We start from the raw sequence: 21204 nt of genomic DNA on the forward strand, positions 1-21204 counted from the left end.
GACATGGGTTTTTAATAAGAATAATTAATAGTTGAATTGAGGCTTCTGTGATCCATAATAGTTGAAAGAATAATTAAGTTGCAAAATGATACGTATTAATACTATTCAATAACTAAAATAATAAAGAGATATTTACTATTTTTGAGAATGTCATGTTTAGGACAAGATCTACCTTCTTAATGGTTTAGGTATTCAATCTAGTATTTTTTTTTAAATAATTAATTCGTTTATCCTTTATTTAGACATCATTCATAATCAATTAGTAAGTATCCTTTATTTAGACATCCTTCATAATCAATTAGTAAGTATACTAGTGCAATGCATGTGATGCATTCATATGTAGCTATCATATGCATGCTTCATATGGATGCTAATACTCTTATTCTGTTCGTAATCTGGGGTGGGTCGTTACAATAGGGCACAAGATGTAGGTGATGAGCTAGGGCCAAAACCTCTCCAACTTGAGAGGAAAACCCACCAGAATTCTTTCTCTTCTTATAGGCCTCCAATTGACAAATTCCAAGACCTTTGACCCTTGACCAAGAACCTCCAAGACCAAGTCAAAGTTGACTAGTGTTGCAAGGGCCGCCCCCCCCAAGGATCTGGAGGCAAAACTGTGTCACGTATGGATCTGCCACTGATCCTTCGATGGATATGCAGTTCCGCCTTTTTTTGGTGATTGTTGGAAAATTGGATTTGTGGGCGCCCGATCTGCGGTTCTTGCTGCCCGATCCGTAGATCTGGAAAAGATCGGGTGCGGATCTGTGGAGGTTCAGGCGTCTATCCATCGCGGATCTCGAGCGGATCCGAGAGAAGGTGGATGGTTCAAACGGTTTCACTAGGCTTTTTTTGTTTTTTTTTTGGAAATTTCAAACTGTTATGTGAGGAACGACACTTTCCGAATCGTCCCAAGGTGTCGCTTGATGCTCCCTAGATGCTTCCTAGATGCTCCCTAATGGTAATGTTAAATTTTGAAAGTAAAAGTGACATTCTCCTTTATTTTCATTTCCATCCTTTTACTTAAATTTTTAACATTACCATGAAATGACTCAGGATGTTTTTGAGTGGTTCCAACCTCATCAGACTTCATATGGAGAAAATACAATTTCATATCCCATTCAAAATTCAGCGGACTTAAGAGTTTTCAGGATCTATGGGATTGTGGCGTTTCATTGGATTAAATCATGTATGAGGGCATGTGATTGGCATTTAATCAAGAGCACTGAGCCCTATATGTACCCTAGTGTTAGTGTTTTTGATTGTTGAACTTCTTTGTCATGGCCTTAGCAATTATGTACCCTTCACTCAAGTCAAAATCATTGATCAGGCATGTTAAGCTTTCTCTACCATATTATAAGGCTTGGATTAAGCTGTTTGATCAAAATTAGGCAATGTTGACTAATATCCCTATAGAATTGAAGTAGAGGCAAAGGCTAGACAAGTAGATTCTAGATGGTTGATGCTAGAATAATTAATCATTGATGTACAATGGATGCCATATCTATCTTGATTTATGTAAAAATATGCATGTTTTTATGTCTTCTACAACTAATTTGGTATTTTGGATGTTTTTTTTAATATAAATGCAATATATATATATATATATATATATATAGTAGATGCTTCCGAGACGCTTCGCTTCCTAGATTTTTGGGAAATGACGCTTCTGCGTCCCCGCTTCGTCCAACATTGAGTCAAACCTTGCTTCTAACAACTTTCGTAAATTCTGACTTCCAACAGCTTCTTCTGCGACTTCAACTTGCCTAACAGCTTCTTCTGCAACTTCGACTTGCCCAGCAGCTTCTTCTGTAACTTCAACCTGCCTAACAACTTCTTCTGCATCTTCGACTTGCCCAACAACTTCTTCAGTGACTTCAACCTGCACAACAACTTCTTCTGCAACTTCGACCTACCCAACAACTTCTTCTGTAACTTCGACCTGCCCAACAACTTCTTTTGCAAAAGCCCTAACCCTAGCACGTGTGAGAAATGATGGTGTGATCTTGTTCCTTTCTCCTTTGCTTGGGTAGATTCTCTCTCCTAGAGAATTCAACTTCTAGAATGGCTCTTCTTGATGACCTAACTTCATTTCTGCAACTCGGCTTTTTTTGTAGCAGTATGAACCCGAATTCCTTCACATTTGTGGAGAGAGGTAGCTTAGAAACAATTCCAAAAACACGATTTTCTCTTCCTCCTTCATCCTCTTCTTCTTGGCACTCTTTTCCTTTCTTGTGATCGAACTTGTGTGAGTGAAGTGTGTCTTCCAAGTGAAGTCGATGTCTTCTTTATATAGGCTTCTCATTGGGTTGAATTGCTCCTTTTAGGCCAACTTGAATATTGCATCATGACTTGGTCTTGGAGGGTTCTTTGACTTGACTTTGACTCAAATAAATTCTTTTTACAATATGTAACATGCCCAAATGGGTCATTCATACATGACAATGACTCATAAACCCTAGAAGCTCTCAATGGGAGTTTGTCCTATAAAATAAATTCCTCTTGAGCATGAACCCATGCCTCAAGAAAACATATCTAATTTATTTTTTCATTACATAAAATCATGATTATATGTGTCATTATGAACACTGAACCTAGTTACATATTTCAACACATTCCACTAGAGCTGTAATTTTCTATTTCTCTGAAGTCCCATGCACCAAAAGTGTCTCTGATGTCCAGATTACAAAATTGTGCTATGCTTAGCACCTCCCCAATAAACTCCGTTAATCCCCTCAAATGAAAAATCAAAATTGGGGATATTACGAATTCCTCTAGAAGTTTGAGAAATTGAGCCATCAAGTTTGATCCCCTTGAGGAATGCAAGTTGCCTCTTTGAGGCACTCTTGAGTTGTAACTTTGCAATAAAATTGTAGTTTCTCATTCTTTGTATTTTGTATTCGATCTTGAGGAAGAGTAGTTTGCTCTCTTGAGCTTGTTGTAAACTCTCCTCAAGCCTCAAAGTCCCTCATTTCTCTATAAGAGGGCTTCTTGTCTAAATAATAAAAGTAAATCTTTCGTCTTGAGGGAGCTTGGGGATTTCCCCTTGGCATCCCAATCTCCTCATTTAGTAGGAGGTAGCATTGGTGATTGGTTTCTTGCTTTGCATTTTCAAGTTCTCTTTTCACTCTTGCAAGTAGCCTAGATCCATTTCATTTCACTCATTTACTTGCTCATGTTTTTCACTAATTCACACTTTTATTAAGCTAATTTAGCACTTGCAATTTGTGTTTTATATTGCTCATCTACTCATTGCAAATCTGATTTATTTGCAGCTGATATAGTCCATTTAAATGCCCATAACGGTGTTATTTCATTTGTAGCTCTCATGTAGCACCCTAATTTCGCATTACAGCAACCATAAAAAGAAATACTCATAAAATTTGAAAACAGTAATGTATGAAACTGTAATCTGTACCTACCTGAGCTGCTGGCTGACTTCCGATTCCGCTGCTGAACTGGTACTCCTGAACTGCTGACTGATTTGATCCAATTTCGGGATGGCCAATACCACCCTACCAGAATGAGCAACCTGGTTGCTCAATCCAGAGAAGCTCTCCACAGAGGCTCTCTGTCCCTCCGTGCCCAGAACTCAGATCACTCAAGACTCTTCCACTGCAAAGTTACTTCTCCTGGTTTCCTGCTGATGAATCCTTAATTCTCTGGTTTTTTCCCCCCTTCTTCAGGTTCAGACCCTTCTATTTAACCCCTGGTCTGGCGGTGGCCGCCCTCCCACTTGCAGCCACCGCCTTTCTTGCATTCAAGGTTCTCGGATATTTTCCACTGACTTCTGCGTTTAGCAATCAATGTTCAGCTGATTCCTCGACTTTATTAATGGCTGGGATAAGGTGATTTTTAGGGCAGCCGACATTTATGAATATCACACTTCAGCATACGTTATACGTTTTTAAACTGATACCTTTATAACTTTCATCATGATGTTTATAAAGTTTTAATAACATAATGTATAACGTTTATATTATACATGCTATAAAGCTTTAAGGTATATATATATTATAACATTTAAATACTATATGATGTAAAGTATATTTCATAATGTTTAAACTATATATGATATAAGTATATTTTATAATATTTAAATTATGTATGATATAAAATTAATTAATATAATTTATAAATTCATATTATAAGGTTTTAACCACATACTTTATAAATTTTAATACATAGATATATATTTATAAAATTTTAAGGTCCAAAATTTTATTAATGGGTTGTTACATCTCATTTGTAGTTCTTTCTATTGACATGCAAAGTCACTTTACATGCTAATGTGGTTTCCATTTTGATATAATTTTCTGATTTTGTCATCTAGTTTCAACTAGTATTTTTCATCATAAGTTCATTTCATCTTCATGCAAGTATAGTGTAATCATTTGTGGATTGGTATCTTTATGAAGTTATTTTGAGCCATCTTGAAATACTACTTTTACTTGCAATCAAATTTGATCATTTACATCTCACTTACACTTGCAATTTTGCAATCCTTCTAAAATTTACCTCCAAGACATAAGTCTTGGTTGAATAGACATTTTAGGAAATCTTCTTTGAAGATCCCAAGTCTAAGTTTGGAGAAAAGGTTAAAATGCATGATCATGCAGTTAGGGTATGGCTAAGTCCTGCGTTGGAATGGTGGCATGTAGGTTGACTTGAGGGACTAGGTGGATCTTTGGTAATGAAGCTAAGCTTCTCTACTTGAGGCCCCTTGCAACAACCTCTATCCATACAAGGGTGAAGGATTTGAGAAGGAGTAACACCTTAGATAGGCCTTTAATAAAATCAACCAAGAACACTTACTTCACACACTCACTTCTACAACTTTGGGTTACCTTGCATGCAATTGTGATCATTTCTTTTAAGCTCTTTCTCAAATACATGCAAATTGGATTGTGAGCACTTACATTTATTTCATTTGCAAGTACTTCATTTACATTCTTGTATCTTGTTAGTTCATGCTCATGTGTTTATCTTGAATTTCCATTGGATGCTATATCATTTACATCATATGTGAGCATATTCATTTCCAAGTACAAGCCTTATTTTACTTGCAAGTTCCATTTTCATTTAAGTTGCTCATCTTTTCAAAGTTGTATCTAATATCTTGTAATTGTAGTCTTGATTTGATTTACTAACACTTGTCTTGCAGCTTCTCATTTCATTGTACTTGTGTATCTTGAAAGCATTTCCATTATTGCAAGTATTGTCATTTACTTTTGAGCATATTTCATATTATTTCTTGCAAGATTATATTTATTGGCACTGGTCTACTTACATCAATTTTCCTTGCAGGATATATTGTTGAATCATTTTGATCTATTTACATGTTGATGTTAATTATATGCTCATGATTTATTTATACTTGCTAGTTTAATTCCTTGCTTCAAGTTACATTTCAAGTCTTTGAATGGTTGATGCTTTAATTGGTTAACTAATCATCTCCTAGAACTTGTTAGGTTTAGCAAGCTTTCCTTAGAAAACTTCCTTAGGGTCTACCCCCCTTGGCTTTAGCTAGGAGAGAGCCTAGATGGAGAGTATTCGGATTAGGTGACAACCCCAATTCTGAGCTTTGCCACCAAGGCCACACCTAGTGTGGTTGAGGATTTTCCCAGCATTAGCTTAGGTGTGTATGTAGGGTAGCAACATGGACAATTCAAATAAGTAATAAAATATGGGTGGCAATGTCACATGTTCTCCATCAAGATGATCTATAAGAGAAGTGGGACACATCCTCCAAATAGGTGAAAGATCATGGTCAAAGATTGAACTTCCTCCTTAATCTCCTCCAAAGGAAATTGATCCATGGAATAATGTGCAAAATCAATCAGAAAGTTGCATGTGTGGGCCTCCAAATCATGAAACAATATGCAATGGATCTTCATCAAGAGGATTGACCTTCAAAACAAGAGGTTGATTAGATGCCAAGTTTAGAAACATTCGCAAAATAGCATCCAAGGCGAGGTTGATCTCATAACCAACTCTAATGCATGGCTCACAGGGTAATAAACCTCTCTAAAACTGTGGCAACTGTTGAAGGATCTAGGGCAATTAGATATAGTAGGATTCTTCTAAACTTGATAACAATTTGTGAAGCACTTTTTCAATTTAACTTGTTAGCTTGATCTTCTTCTCTTATTATTATTGTATGTGTGTTTACTTCATCAAACTGCTATCAAAAACACAAGAAACAAGAACACAAGATATTGGCTCTCTACTAGGGCAAAACCTCTCTCTCTTAGAGAGGAAAACCCTTTCGTAAATTTCTCTTATTGAAGCTTCTATTGATCAATGCCAAACCCTAGACCCTTGACAAGAATATCCTCCAAGCACAAGTCAAGTCCTTCCTTCTTCCAGCACTTTGTTTCTCGGCACTTCGTCCTCCTTCTTCCGGCACTTCGTTCCCCGGCACTTTGTCCTCCTTCTTCTGGCAACTGGTGATAGACCTTGTTATGTGAGCTCTAGAAGAGATACTTTATCTTTGATCCTTAGTGAGGTCCTTCACTTATGGAGATGCCTTCCTTCTCTTGACCAACCGAGCACCTTCTTGATGTGTAGTTGCAGACTTGATATGACAGCACTGCAGCCCTAGTTTCTTACATGTGTGGGAGGTTTCCTTGTGTATTTGACTCCTTTTACCTTCGCTTGGGAGAGCCTCTTCTTCGCTTGAGTAGGAGGCCTTATAGGCCTAAGTTTCTAGCCCAAACAAAGAGAAATATATGACTGTGATATTGCTGCTGTAGTGACCGCAGACTGCCCTCCTTTTCTTGCACGTGTGACTGTAATTCACCCTTAAATCAGCCCTCTAAACTTCGGTTTAGTCTCCTTCTTCTTCGCTGCACTAGAGGCTCCTTATGCTCGACTTCTCTCACCCTTTTCTTGGTTATCTTCTTCGCTGATTTCAGAGGTAGTTGTTGCTTGTCGTTGGAGGAGTGGACAACCTCTATATATAGAGGACTGTCCCTCCTTTAGGCCGACTTGACTTTTCCACTTCGTTTTTGCTTCTTTGGTGATGTCGTTGCATGGAGAGGACTTGTGACTTTGCTTGGAGGGATATCTTTGACTCTAATACATAAATATACATGGTGTAACATGCCCTTAAGGGTCTTCAACATTTTATTTTGACTCTTTGACTTACCTATAGCACTTTGACATGTGCTAGACCTATTTCAATGAGCAAGAAACTCATTGATAAATATAACAAAAATAATATTTCTTTTCTTGTATAAATACAAATATCAAAATTACATTTATGAAGACCGAACCTAGTTACACTTTCTTCAACACCAACGACTATATCAAGTTATCAACCTAGCTTTGGATGCTATTTTGTAATAAACCTCCCCAAACTATACCAACAACTATATCATATTATCAACCTAGCCTTGGATGCTATTTTGTAATAAACCTCCCCAAAACTGTGTCAACGACTATATCCAAGATAGAAAGTGTCAAACCCTCTTCCATCATGTGCAAAGGTGGTTAAACATCGAACCAACTACCAATCAGAGGGGGCAGCCCCAACAACTAGTAATAAAATAATGGTAAAATAGGTGAGCACCTCAAGATATGTGCCAAAAGGGTGAGAGCTCCACCTGATAAGCTAGTCCACATCACCATAACCCAAACAAGTGTGAAATCAAGCCCACTAAGCTAGGGTGCTCATGCTACAAGCCTCCATCTAGTCAAAACAAGGTCAAAATAGCAATTAAATTTCTATAATCAACCTCAACGTGTGTGTACAAGGGCAATGCTCCTCTAAATGTTATAGTCCTCATAATAAAGTGCATCAAGTGTTAGTAAACTTTGGATAGCTAGGGATGCTCACAGATGAGGATCAGAGCCACACCAAACCATAGTCATAAACCATAATAATGATTGGAACCATGTGAATATAGTGATGATCAACATGTAAGAGAATGGGAACAATGTGGTATATACTCTCGTAACCAATACACAATGAAACCATCAGTCGAACTCTAAATCTGTGATCTCCATGCTAAACATGATACAGCCTCAAAACACCATCAAAATATTGAACCAATCACTTCGCACTATCCACCTTTTTCTAGACATCACACACCCAATTGTTGAGCAGTTAGTCAGTTCAATAAGAACCATAAGGGTAATTCCAGGAAAAGCGTGCATCCATAAAATGTCTCAGGATGACAACAGTCAATTGGCTTGAAACACCTGCAAATATCTGTCATATATGGAAAAGTGCACTGAATCATAATCATCATTGTAGTGGGTAACAGTTTGAATGAAGAAGAATGCTTCTGTTGAAGAAATGACAAATCTAGGAAGTTAGGATGCCTTCAAATCTCTCGGAATCCCTTCAAATTTGTTTTTCCTCCTTCACCTACGTAATGTTAGAGCATTTTCCTGTGGTTGAATGCGAAAAAAAGAAGAGAAAGTTTGTTTTTCTAACTATGTTTTGCTCCCTATGGATTCCCTTCTTGTGCTTACGTTCGACACATTGGGACATGCTAGGGCATATTGTTAACATGAGTTTGACACATGTCCTGAAACAGGACAGGTACCAAACTTGTGTCCAACACGTGAAAGCAACATGTCACATCTCATGTATTTCGAGTCTTTGACATGTAGCCCTAGGGGGATGTGTCATGTGTCTTAGGTTTACTTTTAATTTTAAACAAGTCCAGGCTTTTAAGTGTAAATATAAAGCAAATTTTCATATTTCTCTTGAGCTTCACTTTGGATGTGATTTTGTATTTGTTAGAATTTTAGTAAAATAATTATTCTTCAGGAGTTTTTTAATAGTATAACTGGTAGAAATTGTATGTTGAAATTAGTGTCTCTTTGGGGTGTAGTAAAGAGTGATAAGCTCTTTGACAAGAGTTTAGGATGATATCATTTGAGAAATATGAATTGAGATTGGTGATTGCGATTTACGATATGATTCATTTTTTTTGTCTACCTCTCAGGTCTTGGGGAAGATTCCTGCATCAGAAGAAGGAAAGCAATCCAAGCAAGCACTTGACATGGCTTTATCTCAACTGACATCTGACCCTGTCTTCCCAAAGGCAGAATGCTTTACATTTTTATTTTATTTCGGGGGTTTGCATGCCAGTGTTTTTTCTTTTGTAAATTGACTTGGGATAATTGAATTTGCTTGGAAAAACTGCAGGGCCTGCCTCAGTTATCATTTTCAACTCTTGCAGAGTCCAGAAAAATGATTTTGGGGAGTCTACTACAGGCAGTCAAACTTACAGATAATCAACTTACTGCTGTATTCACTGTAGTCGGTGAAATGGATCCAAATAATCTTAGAGATCATTCCAAGGCAGCCTTGCTTTCTGAAGAAGGTTGCATATCTGTAGGAAATGAATTGAAAATAGCCAAACAGGGTGGTACTTCAGTTTCTATTAACAGGCGAAGTAGTAATTTCAAAGAGGATGAAGTTGTCATTTCACCTGGTCCTAGTGCACTGGGGAAAGAAGCTGTGGATGAACCTCAAAACGCCCAGGGAGAGTCTAAACAAACTGAAATTGATTTTGAATCAGTTTATCATGTTGGGGGGGCAGGGGCTAGGAAAAACTCCAGCCACCAACTCACAAATTATGTAATTGAAGAAATTATAAAGAGGCATGCTGCAAGTGCTTGCATTATATCACTTCAGAATGGATTAAAGGCTCTGTCTGAGTCAGTCTTGCAAAATAAAGTCGGGTCTGAGAATCACATATGGCAAGATGACCCCAGCTCTGTAAATTCTTCAAGGTAAATCTGGCGGGTTGGTATTCATCATAGAAGATGTATGAAAAAACTGTATTGTAACTTTATATGTGCATTGTACTTCATTCAAACTTTGGGTGAAGATTCTATTTTATCCTTTCAGAATATCACATACTTGTTGTAAAAGTTTATAAGTATTTTTCACAAAGTGCATGAGATTGTTTTGAACAATGTTTTAAAACTAGGCCGGTCCGAATCGGATTCGGCTTGGTAGACTGAGCTAGACCCCTGCCCGGGTCGGCTAGGTAGAAAAACTGGTCCGACAGTCGGTCCGTTACCGAACCGGCCGAGCCGGACACCGATTCGTCCAGTTCGGTAACGGACTGGCCAGTTCGACCGAGCCTATCTTAAACTGACCGATCTAGTTTGTGGGGAAAAAGGTGGCAACTCGGACTTCAAATTCAAATTTTTTTTGGTTTTTTTTCTTAATGCCTCTACCCCTCTCCCAAGCCTATAAAACTGACCCAACCCCATAAAAGTGACCCAACCACCTCACATTTACTCACAGCTATCTCATTGCATTTGTGTGAGCATTTGTGAGGAGTTTGTGAAGAGTTGGAGTTGGTTTTTGGAGCAGTAGTGAGGAGGAGCCATGAGTTTTCCCATCTGACTCGGGTTCAGAGTCTGAACCAAATGATCTTGCCTTGTTTAGCAATAGTGACTAGTGATGTTTTGTTGTAGAGGCCATTTAGTGCCTCGTTGGTTATGTGTTTTTGTTCTGATCTCTATATATTACATGTATTGGACAGTGCATTGGGTGCCTTTTTGATGTAATAGATATATTCATGAGCATACTTTGATCATATGTTGTCTTCTTTCTATATTCTAATGCTTTGAGTTTGGAAACATGATGAAAATCTTTAAAAATATGTTTTTTCGTAAAAAAATAAATATTTAATGTATTTTTTACAACGATTGAGTCATTGAAATCAACTAGGCCGAGTCGATACCGAGCCGGAGTCCGAGTTGGAGTTGACCCTCGGCCGGTTCCGAATCCGAGTCAGAGTTTTAAAACTATGGTTTTGAAAGTCTATTTGTGCCATTATATGCAGTAAAGCATGCACTCAATAGTCCCAGGTTTATCTTCTTGTCTTTATGCAATGCTCTCAATTTGGTATTTGGGCCAATTTTTCTACAATAAACATTCCTTCTTTATTTCTGAATAGAGACTGTTCTTTACTAATTAAAAGATTCTAATATTAACTCTACTTTGACAGCAGTTCTCTTAAATGGGGTCCTTTTTGCTAAATATCATAAGTATCTTTCATAAAGTGCATGAGATTGTTTTCAAAGTCTCTTTGTGCCATTATACACAGTAAAGCATGCTATTAATACTCCAAAATCTATAATCTTGTCTTTATGCAAATCTGCCAATTTGGTATTTGGGCCAGTTTTTCTACAATGAATATTCCTTTTTTATAAATAGAAGCTTTTCTTTACTACTTTACAAGATTCTAAATATAATTCTAGTTTTACAGCGGTTCTCGTAAATGGTGTCCTAACAGAATAAGGTGTAAAAATTAGTAAGGAACCCTCTGTAAAGTAGGTTGACAACATGGTAGGAAAACATATTTCTTAATTGTAGCTAGAAACAAATATTTCTCCTCTAGTAGTTGGCCATCATTGCTATAACATAGTAGGGAGAGAGTCAGTGTAGACACAATGATGTTTGGATGTGTAATAGCCTGGTCACTTTTCACTTTTGTAAAATATTCCGAAAAAAATAATATATGGGCACATGGGCTGAGGGTAGTTGGCCATCATTGCTAAAACATAGTAGGGAGAGAGTCAGTGTAGACACAATGATGTTTGGATGTGTAATAGCCTGGTCACTTTTCACTTTTGTAAAATATTCCGAAAAAAATAATATATGGGCACATGGGCTGAGGGAAAGGGACAACGGATTCCAGGGCTGAGGAGTGTTGCAAATGTAACTAGTATCGGTCTTCGTAATTATTGTCTAGCTCATGACATGATATAATTCATGTATTTGTAAAAGTAAGAAAAAGAAGTTATTTTTATAAAGCATGGGTTTCATGCTCATTTTATTTTTTTTCTAGGTCAAAGCACCTATTGAGTGCTTCTAGGATTTGTCATAAGTCATTCTCCTTATCATTATGTACTAGACCCTTCTTGGGCTTATTATGTCAAAGAAAGAAAGTTTATTTTATGTAAATTGGTCATATATTACTCTGCCACAAAATCTGCCTACCCTCTGTTCAAGTCGGCCTCATAAAGGGAATTCGACCACACAAAAAGACTATTTATACTAAGTGCATTCGACCTATTTGTGGATTCAACCAAGAAAATTTGAGTATCATATTTGAAGTTTCTATCGAAGGTAGAAAACTGAGTGCAGAATAGGCCGAAGGTACATAACTGGGTGCAGAAAAAGTCGAAGGTACAAAACTTGGTGCGGAACAAGCGGAAGGTACAGAACCGGGTGCGGAACAGGTTGAAGGCACATAACTGGGTGTAGAATGGGCTGCAGGTACAAAACGTTGCCAAAGGTGCAGAATTGAGGTAACAAACCGAAGGTGCAAAATAGGTCGAAAAGTGCAGAATTGTTTTCTTGGGAGGATGACTTGGTGGTTGGAGGAGGTCTTGCCAAAGGATCTTGGTCGTCTCATTTGATTTGGTTTTAAAGGAAGAGAGGAGAATTTTTAGGTTTTCCTCTAGAAGAGGGGTTTTGCCTTGGTTGAGACCCTACATCCTGTCTCCTTGTTGTTTTGATCTTCATGCATTTATGTTTTGGTAGTTGCTTGATGATAAGAAGATAAAAGAAGACATAAAAGAAGTTAATAAGATTACAAAGAAATCACAAGTAATTATCAAGATAAGAAAATCTTTCTACCTTTCTGATTTTCTAACATGGTATCAGAGCTAAGGTGAAGTAGAAAAAGGAAAAAGGCAGCTTGAAGGTCAATTGCTCTCATAAGGATTCAAGAAGAAGATTCAAAGATCATAAGGAAAAGAGGAGTCTCATCATTTGACTTTTAAAGATCTATTGAAGGATTTTCATCTACTAGGAGGAAGGAAGTCTTTGAAAATCATATACAAGTCCTAGTATACTACTAGCTAACTTGAAGAAGACCGAACCTTATAAAAGCAGTACCAAATTCAAGAACATATTTTTGGGCATCTTTATAAGTCATAAACACTATGATTAGACCGCAGACCTGGGCTAGAAGGATGAAGAAAGTGTAGGTGTCAAGAAGCACTCTTTAGACATCATTTGTCATCATTTCAAGGAATCTGAATAACAAAGATAAAATCAAAGATCCCGTGAAGAATATTTTGAAGACAACAGTGAAGGAAGTATAACTTGGGAAGCAACTACTTTCAAAAAAGGGTAAGTAAGGCTACTGAAAGGTATGCATAACCTAACATGTTCATTTGTGAAGTTTTTGTTTAAAGGTCTATATATAAATATGCATTAGGATTTTGCTATATGCTTTTAAATCTATGGTTTGTATTCTTATATTTGTTGAAGATTTTTGAATATCTAGGATTATAAACCCTAGATGGATATTAAATTAGAGATCCCTATTCAAAAACCCTAACCCTATTCTATTTTGTTCCCTCATACAAACCCTAGCCTTTGGTGTCTAGGGTTTGTAGGAGAAATAACAATCCCTAGAGAATTGGATTTGAAATTCAAACCCTAGTTGATGTTTCGAAAGGTAACATCATGAAACTTAGGGTTTGGATCTGGAAACCCTAGGAATTTTTTCTCTCTAAAGATTCCATAGATTAATGAAATTGTCTTCATGCTTTTGTACTTGTATATTTTGCTTGGTGGTACTTGTCAGTAAATGTTGCAGGGACTTAATAAGTAAGATATGATGATCTTATGAAGAGTATGATGAATAAAGACTCGGTAATCAAGTTCGTTGAAGTTCTAACTTTACTTAATTTAGAAACCCTTCATGCACTTTTTCTGATTTATTCCTACCTACTTGTTAATTTTTCTTTAACAAGTTATTTACAAAGTAAATACTGAAAATAAACACCAGTGCATGCTCAACATATTACAGATCAACAATTAAAAGAAGCAAGAATAAACACACAACATGACACCATTATTTTTGGACCAATGTCCTCGGAAAAACCCAGTGCGGGAAAACCGGTGCAACTATATGAGGGTTTTCTTATTAAGCAATATCAGAGTTCAATTTGGGTGCCGTAACTGGCCTACCCAAGAGAGAATTTCCTTAGTAGCTATACCTCACAATTTGAGAGAATCTCTTGGCTGAAACCCCGGAAAAACCCTTCCAGCAGCTCCTCAGTACAAAACTGTTCCTGCAACCCCAGCTTCTGCCCAATCTGGACTGTGTCAGCCCCAGGAGGCCCTGCATCAGCTCTGGGAGTCTCTGCGTCAGTTACGCTGGCCCTTTGGTACTCTGCACAACACTTGACTGCCTCTGCGTGAGCCCTTGCTGGCTCTGCGTCACCCTCCTTGGCTGTTGCGCTGCTCTCCCGACACAATCTCTGCCTTCTCTGTTTCTCTGTACTCAATGCCCCTCAGCTACTCTCCCGACCACTGATTCTATCTCTCTTAGAAAACCCCGCTATAGAGAATAGAATGACTGATCATCTGGTGTGATCCCCAAGTGACCGTCAAGCCTCCTCTTATACTTTTCTTGTTGACGATTCAACGACCGAGATTAAGTCCCTAATCAACGGCTAAGATTAGATCTGGCTTGATCCATGTCTTTTGGACCACTCTAACACAGATTCATATTAATACTCATTAATATTTTATTTTCCCTAAGTTTAAACTTAGGGACTCCATTAAAAATATTAATTATTTTAATATCCCTTGATCTGTTTAGAATCTGCCCAAACCCTTTCTGGGTATTGGAGATCTCATGTGCCCCAACCTCTCCACCAGATTTCGTGGCTAGAGCACATCTTATGCTACCCCAAATCAACAAAGTTAGATCCTTGGGCACTCTGATAAAAGTAGACTCATATGGAGATGGATCATGAAGATACTATCATTGGCATAAGATGGGACACTATAAGAACCAGTGAAGCACCACCTGTATAAGACCCGCGAGTACCCATGGGTCTTGGCAAGTTCTATACCGAGCTGAGTCACTCGCATAGAACCCGTGCTTAAGACCTGGACTCGGCGGGTTTTTTATTATACTCAGCTACTCGTAGAAGACCTACGGGTATGCCATAGAACCCGTATCGGACCCCTATAGAACCTGTCGAGCCTCAAAAGGCACATTTTTATTTTTTTCTTTTCTTTTTTGGAAATGAGGTGGAGGGAAAGGGAAATTGGAGGGAAGAAAATGATTTATAAGCACCTCTCTCCCTTCCATTTGTCATTCACTTGTCATTTGAGTGTTTGGCTAATTTCTATGAGTGTTGAGTGACTCCATTGCACATTGAAGGAGCTCTTGGAGGAGGCTAAAGGAGGCTTCATCGGATCAGACCCAGCTTTAGGTAAGCTTCGTGAACCTTGTTTGAATGTTTTCCATGTAATTTTTTTGTATTCAATTAATTTTTTTTTTCTTTTTTTTTTTGCAAAATTTTTTGCACTTGTGGCTGAGTTTCTCAGCCACACAACGGCCCTGTGTAGCTGAGAATCTCAGCCATAGGGTCTGGGGCTGAGGAGGACTGCTTCCTCAGTCTGCAACCATGTGGCTGAGTTTCTTAGCCACACAATGGCCCTGTGTGGTTGAGAAACTTAGCCACAGGGCCAAAAAAATTTGCAAATTAAAAAAAAATTCAAAACCAAAAAAAATTAAATTTTTTTTTTTTTCTTCCAGATTTTGTCACCATGCCACCAAAGGGTTCTAGAAAGTCTCGTGATCTGGCATGGGCACATGGTCAACGAATCATTGCCGGTAATGACCACCATGTCAAGTGCAATTATTGCAATGCCACAATGCATGCAGGCATAAACAGGCTAAAATACCACCTAGCCAGAATTCCTGGGAATGGTGTGGGATGTTGTCAAAATTGCCCTGATGAAGTCACTACTGAAATGGCAGCTGCTTTGGAATCCATTAAAGAAGAAAGTTCTAAGAGGGCAAAAAGGAAGGATGAGATTGTTGGGATAGGTAGATCTTCATCTCAGAGTGAAACACAAATTCAAAGTCCAGGTATTGGTAACTCCTCTTCAAGTGTTGTGGCAAATAGGAGTATAACCTCTTCTTTCTTCAGTCCTCGTACAACTCCAGGATCTCAACCAACCTTGGATAGTTTTAATGAAAAGAAGAGGAAGGAGGTAGATATGGCAGTGAGGAGGTTTTGGTACCATAACAGTGTTATATTCAACTATGCAAAGTCTTATTTATATCAAGCCCATGGTGGATGCCATTGCAAGTGCTAGTCTTGGATACAAAGCCCCATCTTATAATGCACTTAAGGGGAAAGAGTTAGATGAGGACCTTGAGTGTGTCAAGGAACAATTGGAAAGCATTAAAAGCTCATGGAAATTTACAGGTTGTACAATTATGTCTGACGGGTGGACAAATCAAAGGGGTAGAACAATAATAAATTTTGTTGTAGCTTGCCCTAAAGGAACCATGTTCCTAAAATCCATTGATGCATCTGCAAATGTAAAAGATGCACATTTGATTTTTACATTGTTGGCGGATGTGGTGGAGGAAGTTCGGGTTACAAATGTTGTCCAAGTAATCACAGACAATGCAGCAAATTATGTGGCAGATGGAAGGTTGCTTTGTGCCAAATATCCCACCATTTTTTGGACTCCATACGCTACCAATTGCATAGACTTGATGCTAGAGAACATTGGGAAGTTGGAATGGGTGCAAGATGTTGTGCAAGAAAGCAAGCAAATTACCAAGTATATTTATAATCATGTTTGGGTGTTGAACCTTATGAGGGAATTCACATAGGGTGAGCTTAGTTGCCCAACTGTCACATGGTTTGCTACAAACTTTCTTTCCCTCCAAAGCCTTTTGTTTGAGTACCAAGCTTTGAGAAGAATGTTTTGTAGCCAACAATGCGTATTTTGGAAAGATAGCTCAAAACCAGAAGCATTGTCTGTGAAAGCATTTGTCTTTGGTGATAGTTTGTGGGACAAAGTCGCTGAGATTGTCAGCTTCACTAAGCCCCTTGTGAAAGTCTTGAGATTGATGGATGGAGAGAAACTTGCAAATATATTTATGAGGGCATGAACAGGGCCAAAGAGGCCATCAAGACTTTCTATAAGGGAAATGAATCTAAATATCTCCCTATATGGAAAATTATTGATTCCGGGTGGGACATGCAACTACATTCACCATTGCATGCCGCAGGAGCATATCTCAATCCGAGCTTATTCTATAATGAGGGGTCTAGCATTCAAAGAGATCCTGAGGTGATGAGAGGTGTCATGATATGCATTGAGAAGATGTTCCTGAATCAAGATATTCAGGACAAAATCAACATACAACGAGATATGTACAAGGAAGCATCTAGCATGTTTGGATTCAACTCAAGCCAACGTCTCAAGGACAAGAAAATGCCTTGTAAGTGCAAATTGTTAGAACTTAGCTTGTAATTTTGCTAGTTCTCTTTTATAAGTTTGGCATTGCAAACTGATAATCTTTGTTGTTATTTTTTTACAGCTCATTGTTGGATAGATTGTGGCACTGAGGCACCACAATTACAAGAATTTGCCATTAGATTTTTGAGTCAACCCTGCAGTGCTTCTTCTTGTGAGCGCAATTGGTCAGTGTTTGAGCACATCCACAACAAAAAGAGAAACAGGTTGGAGCATGAGAGGTTGGAGAAGTTGGTTTTCATCTACTACAACCTTCGAATGCTCACAAAACAAGTGCAACGGAAGGATATAGATCCAATTTTATTGGATACTATTGATTTAGAGTCTAATTGGGTTGTGGAGGAGGAGTCCCCTGATTTGAGTTGGCTTGATGAAGAGACTGAGGACCTCTCTAGTTTTCCATTTCAAATGGAGACTCCAAATACACCTGCCTCATAGTTGCTTCAGCCTTCTGATGTTAGCACTAGCTCCACGAGGGCTTATTGTAGGCGTAGTCGTCCATGAGTGATGAGACTCAAGATTGTTATGAACTTATGAGACAATCATTTATCATTTATGACATATGTATTTGACTTGTGAACTTGCTGGCATTTTTGATGTTAATTATGGAATCATGAGTCCTTTTCTTATTCAGTATCTAAATGTTTTTCTTACAAAAATCGAATACGTTATGTTGTACTTTTATAGATATAAGATGATGTTATGAAATTATTGCATATATTGTGGTTTTTATAACTTATAAGGATTGGTATTGTCATTAGTTTCTTTTTTGTGGTTAAAATTTACCATATTTTAATGTTTTTTTGTATTTTGATGAGTCTTATACGAGTCTTATAAGGGTCGTTCCCGAGTCTTATATGAGTCGACGAGTCAATACCGTGACGAGTCTTATATGAGTACGAGTCGTGCAACATTGATAAGAACCTATGTCCTGAAAATCCGAAGAACAAGGAGAGAAAAAGAGACCAAGCTACAGTTGTAGTTTATGAAGCTCCACCAAAGAAGACCAAAACTAAGGACTCTAAAGTCAAAGACTTATTCTATTAAGTCTTTAGCTATGTTGCATGGGTTCGTGAACCTGGGGGTGGGGTTCTCGAACCCGTCCCGGGTTCTCGTCCCCAAGTACCAGATTCAGGTACGGGTGCTTCTGAGAAGAACCCATAAGAACCAATTTCTCCATTAAAAAAATTGGGTTCTTTTGTCTTGATGGGTACGAAGAAACCCGTTGATGGGTACTTCGAATTGCAAAATTGGGTTCTTTGGGGTTCATTTTAGTTTTTATTTTTTAAATTTTAATTAATTTAATGGGCTTCCCCTCATATTCCAAGTAGCTAGTTCTTCATTTTGAGAGAGGAATTGGAGTACTTATGCCTTTATCCATTCAATAAAGAGAAATAGGTTGGGCTCAAAGAAGGCAAAGAACTTAGTGTACATTCATAGCACACTTCGTCTCATATCTTGAAAAGACCCTGGGTACAAGGAGGGTCCTTTCAAGAGATGAGACCAATACACAGATGATGCTATGTGTATGGATGAGGAGATACAACCAGATGGCCTTATTGAGCTACCTCCAGTTGCTATGGATGAGCAGGAGCCTCAAGATGAGAGTGATTCCTACCTGGAGAGCATGCTAACTGAAGATCTGAGTGATGCTGATGACATGGCTTGAGGAAGCCATTGTTCACTATTAGCTATTTTTATTTTAGTATTTTAAAATTTCCTAGTTCATGTTTGGAGATGCCTTAAGGCAAATTTTGAATGTAGTATGACAATGGACATATATCATGATTCTTATTAATATGTGAACTCCAATTTGCACTTGATATCAAACTAGAAATTTTGAAATTTCAATGTGAATGTTCAATGTTCAATGATGTGCATGTTTAAATATTTAAAGTTTAAATCATAAATATTTTAGTTTTCTTGTTTAAAGTTGAAAAATATACAAATTCATATATATTATAATTTATAAAATATAATATTTATATATTATATATATAAATTATAATATACCCCCGAAGAACCCACACACCCTGTTTCAAAAAATGACGTACCGTACCCGTCCCCAAACCCATGTTTCCTGGCAACATAGGTCTTTAGAGATGTTATCCCTTGTATATCCTTTGCTTATAGTATAGGTTATTGTTTTTAGGTCTTGTAAAGTTTCTCTTATGTTTAACTCTAGGATCAATCTTTCTTTTTGATTTCTAGGGTTTATAGATCTAATATGTTTTGTTAAAAAGTTCTTGAGTTGTTTTGATAAGTTGAAGAAATCCCTCACAAAACTAGATTGATGCAAGATTAAGAGGGAGATTCTACCTTCTCACAAAAGATAAGTATTCCTTATTTCTTTCATTATTTTGTTGATTCCCTCTATACATATTTAACTTTATTTTTGATGCTTGATTATAATCCTTTCCTTGTGTTTTCTTTGGAAGAAGGATTGCAGGTATATTCTAAAGAAGAAAGGATTGTGGTTAGATTCAAAGGGAGCCTCCAAAAGGAAGACTTGAGAAACTTTGTTGCAAAGAAAGCCCTTCAAGGTTTGTAAATAGAAGCAACTCAAGGTATGTACGAGGTTACAAAATTTGTAGCATATCTCCATTATATGAGAAGGTACGATCATTGCTAGGGTTTTGGTATAGAATCGTAAAGATTCTTTTGTAAGGGTGTTTAGATTAAATCAACCCTTATAATAACTATCTTTTGCTATTTGATGAAACCCTAGATTTTTGATTTTAGGGTTTGTTTATGGTATCTAGGGCATATGATAAAACCCTAGCTCTTTAGAGTTTGGTGGTAGTATATAGGGTTTATGACAAAACCCTTGTAAAAGTTTATAAAAGATCCCAAGGCATCAACAGTGAAACCCTAGGTATGGTTGAAATCCTAACATGACTTAATTATTGGATATCTAAGTTTTGATAACAACATCTAAGGTTCGTGACAAAACCCTAGCAAAGGTTATTGTAAGAGTCTAGGGCATGTTGCTGCCGCCTAGCACACACACCTAAGTTAGTGTGAGAAAAGGCCTTAACCCCACATGTGTGGCTTGGTGGCAAACCTAAGAGATGGGGTTGTCACCTATTCCCAACTCTCTCCATTAAAGTTCTCTCCTAGGTAAGCTAAGGGGGTGGTCCCTAATGAAAAGTTAGATGAAAATGATATGAGTTTATAGGAGATCCTAAATCAAATGGACTACTTCAAAATTATGAGCAAGCCTAGTGAATATGATGAGCAATACAAGATATGAATTCAATAATTAAATAAAGATACTCTCAATGACCATCAACACATCATCCAAAAGATAAACATGTAAAACCATTGCCTTAATGATTGCTTCAAAAAATAATAAAGACTTGCCCAAATGTAAATAACAAGTAGTTCTGCAACACAAATCAATGTTAGATAAAGAGATATCAATTTGCAAGATATAAATTGCACTTTGAAGAACTGTTTTAAGCAAAGATATTATCATTCATGATCATAAGCATGTAAAGTAGCAATTTAAGGACAATGACTTGCAAAATGAAACTTAATGAACCAAAACTTTACTTTCAAAAGAAAAGTGTAGCACTTGCTATATGAGATACTTCAACAACAAATGACAACTTCAATGGATTATGAGGTTATTCACCACAACAAGTACATGAGATAAATTTGCAAGTAAAAATGCTTTAGATTCTAGAAAAGTAAATGAGTTAGAATGATATGCACTTAACTAAGTTGAGATGCAATTAGCTTGGTAAGTTTTAAACTAAATGCCTATTGTTGACCACTACGTGTCAACTACCCATAGCAGTACACCCCCTTTTTCGCAAAAGGGATAGCGCTTGATCGATATGTCCGTGCCATTCGACTTCCATCATCAACCTGATCGTGTTATGTTGTAAACCCAGTCTGCATGTGTA

The 21204-nt window shown here is 37.5% G+C and overlaps 1 protein-coding gene across 4 annotated transcripts in view; it reads left to right on the plus strand.

The window, feature by feature from the left end:
* The window catches only part of LOC149228263 (fanconi anemia group F protein (FANCF)), a 529519-nt gene that overhangs the window by 100910 nt on the left and 407405 nt on the right, over positions 1-21204 (plus strand). For all 4 annotated transcript variants that reach the window (XR_016247192.1, XM_089375661.1, XM_089375662.1 and 1 more), the window contains 2 exons: positions 8958-9056; positions 9161-9750. Coding sequence is in view for 3 of the 4 variants with exons in the window: in XM_089375661.1 (XP_089231787.1) it covers positions 8958-9056; positions 9161-9750 (689 nt within the window). In the remaining variant the exon portion in view is untranslated. The remainder of the gene's footprint in view (positions 1-8957; positions 9057-9160; positions 9751-21204) is intronic.

Source organism: Pinus tabuliformis, chromosome J, assembly GCF_031772625.1.
Source record: "Pinus tabuliformis cultivar Carrire ecotype Pingquan chromosome J, CPIR1, whole genome shotgun sequence".
Lineage (NCBI taxonomy): Eukaryota > Viridiplantae > Streptophyta > Pinopsida > Pinales > Pinaceae > Pinus > Pinus tabuliformis.